Consider the following 9,221-nt stretch of genomic DNA (forward strand, 5'->3'; position numbering starts at 1 on the left):
AGATAAATAACAAAATCAAATCACGAGACAAAAAGACAAAGATTCAGTGAAGTCATATAGATATGCAACTGACCAATTAGAAATCTCACACATGGATGACATGTAATAAAAGAAGGCTAAGGGCGCATGGCTGGCTCAGTCGGTGGAGCACTGTAGCGATCATTTAAAAATAAAAATCTTTAAAAAAAAAAAGTCTACGGGGGTTCCTGGGTGGCTCCATTGGTTAAACATCCAACTCTAGGTCATGATCTCGAGGTTTTGGGAGTTCAAGTCCCGCATCGGGCTCCCTGCTGACAGTCCAGAGGCTGCTTGGGATGCTCTCTCTCTCTCTCTCTCTCTCTCTCTCTCTGCCCCTCCCCTACTCATGCTGTCTCTGTGTCTCTCAAAATAAATAAATAAACTTAAAAAAATATAGATGAGTCTCACATTCTAAACTGGGCACAATCCGAGAGAGATTTAGCTATTAAAAAGCATAGAGCCCAAGAATTTACCCAAGACACAGAACAGAGAGGCAAGAAATTTCAAAAGCATGAAAAAAACTGATGTGGAGGATAGAATAAAAAGCTCTGATTACCTCTCAGAGGAGTTTCAAAAAAAAAAAAGGTAATAAAAATAGAAAAGAAACAGTACACATAGACTTAATTCTTGCATTTTTGGACTGGAGCTTCACCTGGATGCCTTTTATTTCTCTCTCTCTCTCTCTCTCTTTCTCACACACACACACACACACACACACACACAATCAGAAACAAACGGCAAAATTGGTTAATATTGAAATAATTGAATAGTAGTTATGCAAGTGCTTTAAACAGTATTCTTGGTATTTGAAATATTTTGTAATTTTTTTTCATATTTTTTGTGGTAAAATACACTTAACATGAAATTTACCATCTTAACCATTTTAATGTGTACAATTCATGGGTAGCCACACAGTTGTGCACCAGTCACCACTATGTGATTCCAGTACGTTTTCTTTTTTTATTATTTTTAATTTTTTAGAGTTTATTTGAGAGAAAGAAAGCACAAGTTGGGGAAGGGCAGAGAAAGAGGGCGGGGGTGAGAGAGAATCCCAAGCAGGCCCTGCATGGTCAGTGGAGAGCCTGATGTAGGGCTCGAACTCACAAACCGTGAGATCGTGAGCCTAAGTCTGAGGCTTAACCTACCCGCCATCCAGGCGCCCCACACGTTCTCATCACTCTGAAAAGAAACCCTGTAGCCATTAGCCAGCCGTCCCCATTTTCCCCACCCCCAGTCCTTGGGAGTATTGGCCAGGCTCCCCCCAGCCAGCCCCTTCCAGATCCTTCTGAGTCTACTCCTCATTCCCGAAAGAGGCTTATTGCTTCTCTTACATTGAGAATTCCTGTCTTGAAGTTTTCTTTGGGGGGATATTCTATTATGAGAAATACAAGGGACCAATATCCATGCGTCCTGAACATTATAGCATCCCGGCCATCTGCCCTGATCTTTGGAACCCGATCTAATCATACCCCTTCCCAATCTTGGGAAAATTCCACCCCAGCAAGGAGAACACCGGCAACTCCCCCTCACTGACAGCTCCAGAAACTCTGGGGTAAACAACAGAGATTTTGTTCACTAACTCGAACAGGCAGCTGATGGTTGCCTAACCGATAGAACAGATCGTTTTTGTTTTGTTTGGCTGTTTATGAATAATGCAAATCCCCGTCCTGTGCTGGCCTGTCAAATAGTCCTGACAGGCCAAATACCTTCTGGCAAAACGTGCAAGTGGGAATTTGAAGACTGCGGAGGGACAGGGACACTGTATTGGACCCATCGGGCATATCCCACCCATGCACCGTGTCTCCTGACACATTCCAGAAACATCTCCCTTGGCTAGGTCATGAGGAATCCAGTAGACTGCAGGTGATAGAATTTTTACAAAGCTTTTCATTAGCTAGACTCTCAAGGCCAAGTATGTTGATGAAGCCACTACAGTTGAGGTGGGCTCTCTCCCTGATCTTGGGAAGCAGGATTGGGCTCACATTGAGTAAAAACGATGCACCTCCAGAAGCAAAGTTATTTTTTCACAAATGGCGGAGGGGTGCCCTTGGTCGCCATATCTCTGGAGATACCTCATCATACACAGATCTCTGAACTTTTGTATTAATCATGGGCTCCCCAGAATGAAATTGTAAGCCACTGTGGCACACAGCTATATCTACCCCCACCCCTTGGTGTTTTCACTGTAGTGGCTGCAGTGTCCTTTGCAGTAGTCGTGTGACACAGTTTTGGCTAACGAGAAATCTATTGTGCACTTCTAGAAAGGCTTCTGCTTATCCTGATTAAAGGGGCACAGACCGCTGGCCGCCATCTTGCCATCATAAGGAACATATGAAGAGAAACAGGCAATCCAGATCTCTAACAAAGCAACTCCCTACTTGCTGACTTCTTGCTGCGCAAGAGAAAATAGATCCTCATTGTTTGTGCCACTGTTAACTGTGTTTTCTGTAACTTGCAGACAAAAGCGTTAGGAAATGACGGAGAAACCCATGAAACTGGTATTTTCGTAGGTCAAATGATTGATTCACGTCATTTATTCAAACTCTATGGCTAAGAACCCTCTAGGCTGGGTCTGTAGATGTGTGTCAGTGAGTGTGGCTTTGACACCAAATAACTAAACCATTAAGTCAATGCATTAGGGAAAGTGCAAAATAGGCGTCCAGAGGCTCAGCAACATCATCAAAGTCTTGGGTTCTCCCCGGGCCTACTTTCTGCCTTCTACAATGTCAAGCTTCTGGACAAGAATCCTAAAATTCCCACTAACTGGGTCACTTGGGTCACATGCTTATCCCAAACCATGACCATGATTCTGGCTGTGGTATAAATCAATCAGCGTCCAATCCTGGGTCTGCGATGGGGTCTGCTTCCCTCTCGAAGCCACAACGTTCTAGGTGCTTTCTGGAAGTGGGAACGGCTAGGAAAATGGACACAGGCTAGATAACCACGCTGTCCACAATAGGTCTCCATTAAGTTGGGGATAAGGAGTTGGCAGAAACAGAAACCACCAGAGTGGAATCCATAGACATCTGGTTGTTTCCATACCTTGGCAATTATAAGTAATGCTGCAGTGAACATGGGGATACAGATATCTTTCTGAAGTTTGCCTTCCTTTTCTTTGGATAAATACTCAGAGGTGGAATTGCTGGACTCTATGGTAGTTCTATCTTTAAGTTTTTGATGAGTCTCCATGCTGTTCTCCACATTGGCTGCTCCAATTTACATTCCTATCAACCATGCACAAGGGCTCCCTTTTCTCACATCTTCACCAACACTTGTTATTTCTCATCTTTTTTTAAAAAAATTTTTTTTAATGTTTTTTATTTATTTCTAGGAGAGAGAGAGAGGGAGACAGCGTGAGCAGGGGAGGGTCAGAGAGAGAGGGAGTCACAGACTGAAACAGGCTCCAGGCTCTGAGCTGGCAGTCAGCACAGAGCCCGACGTGGGGCTCGAACCCATGAACGGCGAGATCATGACCCAAGCGAAAGTCAGACGCTTAACCAACTAAGCCACCCAGGCGCCCCTATTTCTCATCTTTTTGATGATAACCATTTGAACAGGTGTGAAGGTATATCTCATTGTGGTTTTGATTTTCATTTCCCTGAAGATTAACAATGTCAAACATCTTTCTTTTTTTATGTTTATTCATTTTTAAGAGTGAGAGAGACAGAATGTGAACAGGGGAGGGGAAGAGAGAGAAGGTGACACAGAATTTGAAGCAGGCTCCAGGTTCTGAGCTGTCAGCACAGAGCCCGATGTGGGGCTCAAACTCCAGAACCATGAGGTCATGATCTGAGCTGACATCGGCCGCCCAACCGACTGAGCCACCCAGGCGCCCCAAGCATCTTTCTTGTATATGTGGCCCATCTATATGTCTTCTTTGAGAAAATGTCTATTCCAATCTTCAGCCCATTTTTAAAGCAGATTGTTTTGTGCTGTTAAGTTGTATGAGTTCATTAGATATTTAGGGTATTCGCCCCTTATCAGGTGTATGATTTGCAAATTTTTTCCCCCATTCACTATGTTGCCTTTTTGTTTGTCGATGGTTTCCTTTCCAGAGGCCTTAAGTTTGCTGTAGTCACACCTGTTTATTTAATTCTTGCTTTTGACTGTGGTGTCAGAGTTTAAAAAAAATTATTGGCAAGACCTATGTCAAGAAACCTACCGCCCGTGTATTCTTATAGGAGTATTATGGTTTCAGGCCTCACATTTCGAGTCTTTAGTCGACTTTCAGCTAATTTTTATGTAAAGTGTAAGAAAGTGACCCACTTTCATTCTTTTCCATGTGTACCTGTCCAGTTTTCACAGCACCATTTACTGAGGAGACCGCCCTTTCCCCATTGTGTATTCTTGGCAACTTTCTCGTAAATCAATTGACCATATATGTGTGGGCTTATCTCTGGGCTCTCTGTTCAGTTCATTGGTCTCTGCGGCAGTTTTTATGCCAACACCTCGCTGTGTGAATTACTACAGCTTTGTACCACAGCCTGGAGTCTGGGGGCGCGATGTCCCTAGCTTTGTTCTTTCTCGATTGCTTTGGCTATTTGGATTCTTTGGCAGTTCCATACAAACCTGGTACTGTTTTTATCTTCCCCTGTAAGCTAGGTTGTTGGAATTTTGATCGAGGTTGCATGGAATCTGTAGATGGCTTTGGGAAACGGTAGCATTTAAATTCCGAGGGGGATCCGGATAGTTTGTTGCACAAATGGTGCTGGCATAAATAATTAACTCCCCATGGTCAACTACAAAGACCCTGGTCCCTACGTACAGATGGATACATTCCAGATATATTAAATTTTTAAATTAAAGGGAAAAAGATGAGATCTTTTTGACTCCGGACCGAGGGAACCTTGGCTAAGCCGGAACCCAGGCGAACTGACCCTGGAGTTCCGCCTCTAACTTTGGGCCCCACCCTCTACGTCACGGGGTGTCCAGCCAATGAGAATTGGGCATGGGCGGCGCGCTCAGCCAATGGGGCCACGGCGGGAGATTTGAAAGGCCCTGGGGGGGCGGGGCGAGGCCCGGCTGGTTCCGTTGTTTGGCCGCGGCCAGGAAGGGGGGCTGTGCTCGGCCTCCAGGTGAGCTGGCTTCCTCTCGTGGGTCTTGCGCCGGGACAGGGCAGGCGATCGGGGAGGTCGGGGGTCCGTTGGGCGGGCCCGCGCGCACCCGTGGGGCTGCTGGGAGCTCAAGGGTAGAGGGAGGGTCCCGAACCGGGGGTGCGCAGGGGGAGGCCTGGGGAGGCGAGACCGGCAGCCCTGGTCCCGTTGAGCCAGCGAGCTGACTTGCTCCCTTCCACCAGCCCCAGGCCTGCGCTTCCGGTTAGATCGGTCCGATCCCTCCGTCTCTCGCTCCCTGGTTTTTTTTTTTTTTTTTTTTGGTTTTCTGCTTCCTACAGCCCTGTTTCCCTTGTCTGCCCAGCTCTCCTCTCCCTTTCCCTCCCAGGATGGCCCAGAAGGAGAACGCTTACCCCTGGTCCTACAGCCGGCAGACGGTAAGGGCTTTCCCACTTCCCCTCCCCCCACCCGCATGGGGAGTTCCTGCCTGGGGATTTGAGGTCTCGCGGAAGGGGGGGAGGGGGGGCGATGATCCTCCAAGTCGCCCCCGTTTTTGCTCCAACGTCTGGGTCCCAAGAGTTTGCTGGCTAGAACCCGGTGTGGTCATTTCAACCGCATCCCATCAGGTGCTGCCAACTTGAACCTGACCAGCCTGTGAGGACCTCTGCAAGGGTGGAACCAGCTTGTCACATATAAATGACATCTGGGGCTGAGCAGACAGGTTGCAGGGTTCCCAGCCCTTATCTTAAAATAATAGGCTAAACAGGAAATAGAAATAGACTCTGAACGGGTTTATGTAAATTTAAGATTCATAATTTGGAATTTGTCTTAATGGCCGGTGTGAAGTGAAGATCTGAATAGATTTATTTTCCAATTCTCCTAAGATTTACAGTGGAGAGTCTACTCTCTGATTTGAAAGGCCACCTTTATTATATAAGATGCCCACCTAAATGTGGGTCTGTTTCTGGACCCTGTTTTGTTCAGCGTGCGCGCTCGTGACTTCTGCACTGGTGTCACTGCTTGGGGATGGGTTTTTAGGGCACCAGGCTTTCTTCTCCTGGCTAAGAACAAGGAAGGGGCTCTCACTGGCTTCGCTCCCTTTTTGGTGGGGCTTGGGTGACCTGAAGCGTCCATCTGTCCCCTTGTCCACCAGCTCCCGCCGACGTGGAGCACCCGGTGAGGATGTCAAGAAGGGAGGCTGAGGGGCACCTGGGTGGCTCAGTGGGTTAAGCGACTGACTCTTGGTTGCAGCTCAGGTCATGATCTCACAGGTTCCTGAGACAGCATGGAGCCTGCTTGGGACTCTCCCTCTCTCACTACCCCTCTCCCACTCCACTGTCTCTGTCTCTCTCAAAATAAATAAATAAACTTAAAAAAAAAAGAATGGAGGCTGAAACAGAAGCCACTGTCACATCTGCGGTGGTAGAAAAGAAAGTTGTGTATTTTACTCTGAGAAGCAGCAAGTGAGAAGTGGCCCAGGGGCATCAGCGTAACCCTCAGTATCCCCGAAGCCTGGTGCTGCAAAGGGGGTAAATACTGGAATTTGTTGCAACCTTCCAGACCTCCAGGACCTTATCTACGCCTTGATAGACTGAGCTTTTTAGGAGTGTGAGGGTGCCTATGCTGATCCTTAAGTTGGGGACATTTGTTACCTGGCCCTCTACTACCCGCTGGGGTGGGGGTCGGTGCGAGTGGATGTGGGGCTGCAGACAGACCGGACTGGAATGTGGGACAGTTTCGTGCCTGAGAATGTGGTGTGGGCCAGGGCCAGCGAGGTGAAATGTTCAGTGTTGGGGTGAGTCCTTTGCTTCTCATCTCCGGCTACCTTAGGTTGCTTATTAAGAACCCATTTTAGGGGCTCCTGGGTGGCTCAGTCTGTTAAGCGTCCAACTTTGGCTCAGGCCATGATCTCATGGTTCGAGCCCCGCATCCGGCTCTGTGCTGACAGCTCAGAGCCTGGAGCCTGCTTCCGATTCTGTGTCTCCCCCTCTCCCTGCCCCTCCCCTGCTCGTGTGCTCGTGCTCTGTCTCTCTCTCTCTCAAAACTAAATAAACATTAAAAAAAAAAAAAGAACCCATTTTATGGGCGGCTCAGTCAGTTGAGCATCTAACTTGATTTCTGCTCAGTCGTGTTCTCACCGTTTGTGCGATCGAGAGCCCCGCTTTGGGCTCTGCGCCGACCGTGCAGAGCCTGATTGGGATTCTCTCTCTCTCCCTATCCCTCTGCCCTTCCCCTGCTCTCTCTCAAAATAAAAGAACATAAGAAAGAAAAAGAACCTATGTTAATACAGGGTGATGAGCGGAGCTTAGGGGGTTTGGAGCAAAACTGTGGTCTCAGTGTTCCTCTGAGCAGGTGGGTGGCTGGGCGGCCCTGCAGAAAGTACTGAAATGCTGCTTGCGGCACATTCCTAGCGGGTCCCTGGGACAAAGGCACCCTCAGAGCTCCCCCTGCTCCTTCTCAGACTCAGCCTGGCCTCAACACCCTGCCCCAGAGAGTCCTCCGGAAGGAGCCTGGCACCCCACCTGCCCTGGTCCTCATGAGCCGCTCCAACGCCCAGCCCACAGGTAACTGGGAACCTGGGGGAGAGGGTTGAGCGGATGGACCAGGATCTAGGGGGTGGGCGCCCGGATCAAGATGTCAGAGGAGGGTCTCAGCTTCCCTGTTGTTTGTTTAGCCGCTGCAGGCCAGAAGGTGGTGGAGAACAGCGCTGGGCCCCCCAACTTCTCAATGTGAGTACCCAAGGCCTGGAGTGGCGGGAGAGGGGACGGCGGGACAGCAAACAGGTAGAAACGAGAGAGGTATCCGCTCAGGGCAGGAGCCAGGATGCAGGCAGGAAAGCCCGGTCCATCCCCGACTCCCTCCAGAGAAGACCAGGGCAGAGGGAGTCCCCACCTCAGGGGACTGCCCGGCCATCACTCAGCTGCCTCCCCCTGCCCCCCCTCCCCCCAAGCAGGCGATCCTTCACCATCGACGACTTTGAGATTGGGCGGCCTCTGGGCAAAGGCAAGTTTGGCAACGTGTACTTGGCTCGGGAGAAGAAAAGCCATTTCATCGTGGCCCTCAAAGTCCTCTTCAAGTCCCAGATAGAAAAGGAGGGCGTGGAGCACCAGCTTCGCAGGGAGATCGAAATCCAGGCCCATCTGCAGTAGGAGCCCACGCGCGCCCCCCCGCCCCCCAGCCCTTCTCTGCTCCTCCCTCCGCTCGCCTTTCAGCCCCTGCCCCGCCCGGACTGCCGCTTAGTCCCCCCAGTGCGGCCTGGGGGTCGTGGCACTGTCGTCTTTCCCATTTCCTTGAGCCAGGATGCAGCCCGAGTCCTCCCCTCCCTCCTCCAGGCATCCCAACATCTTGCGTCTCTACAACTATTTCTACGACCGCAGAAGGATCTACTTGATTCTGGAGTACGCACCCCGCGGGGAGCTCTACAAAGAACTACAGAAGAGCCGCACTTTTGATGAGCAGCGGACGGCCACGGTCGGGGCGGGGGGGCACAGGGGGCATGGGCAGGGGGTCCATTGCTTGTAGCTGGAGCTCCAGCCTCGCCTGACTTCCTGTCCCTCCCCCCCCCCCCCCCCCCAGATCATGGAGGAGCTGGCGGACGCCCTGATGTACTGCCACGGGAAGAAGGTGATTCACAGAGACATAAAGCCAGAGAATCTACTCTTGGGGCTCCAAGGGGAGCTAAAGATCGCCGACTTCGGCTGGTCTGTGCACGCCCCCTCCCTGAGGTGAGGCGGGCCGGGAGCCCTGCCCTCGGGGCGGATGGCTGGGGCGGCCAAGATCATACCGCTCCATGTGGGCTACATCCCCTGCCGCAGGGCCCTGTCCGAGCCTGGTTGGAACACCCCGCTGGCGCATCCTCGGGTCCCTGGCTGCCTGTCCAGCCGCAGGGAAAAGAGAGGCGGGCTTGATCCGGGATCCCTTCCCCCCACCTCCTCAATCCTCCCAGGAGGAAGACGATGTGCGGCACCCTGGACTACTTGCCCCCAGAGATGATTGAAGGGCGCACGCACAACGAGAAGGTGGACCTGTGGTGCATCGGGGTCCTTTGCTATGAGCTGCTGGTGGGAAACCCGCCCTTCGAGAGCGCTTCCCACAATGAGACATATCGGCGCATCGTCAAGGTGAGCGGGGGGGGGGGGGGGGGGGGGGGGG

General features: G+C 50.7%; 1 protein-coding gene across 5 annotated transcripts in view; it reads left to right on the plus strand.

Moving 5' to 3' along the window:
* The first annotated feature begins 5,034 nt into the window (after positions 1 to 5,034).
* The window catches only part of AURKB (aurora kinase B), a 5,596-nt gene continuing 1,409 nt past the window's right edge, over positions 5,035 to 9,221 (plus strand). Inside the window, exons 1-8 of one of the 5 annotated variants that reach the window (XM_039231645.1) lie at positions 5,035 to 5,093; positions 5,458 to 5,506; positions 7,531 to 7,633; positions 7,744 to 7,798; positions 8,023 to 8,214; positions 8,402 to 8,540; positions 8,646 to 8,794; positions 9,016 to 9,190. In XM_039231645.1, the coding sequence (XP_039087576.1) occupies positions 5,459 to 5,506; positions 7,531 to 7,633; positions 7,744 to 7,798; positions 8,023 to 8,214; positions 8,402 to 8,540; positions 8,646 to 8,794; positions 9,016 to 9,190 (861 nt within the window). In that variant the 5' untranslated portion in view covers positions 5,035 to 5,093; position 5,458. The other 4 variants (XM_039231644.1, XM_039231646.1, XM_039231647.1 and 1 more) reach the window with 4 other exon arrangements.

This window comes from Hyaena hyaena, unplaced genomic scaffold, assembly GCF_003009895.1.
Source record: "Hyaena hyaena isolate Hyena2069 unplaced genomic scaffold, ASM300989v1 scaffold_58, whole genome shotgun sequence".
In the NCBI taxonomy this organism is placed as follows: Eukaryota; Metazoa; Chordata; class Mammalia; order Carnivora; family Hyaenidae; genus Hyaena; species Hyaena hyaena.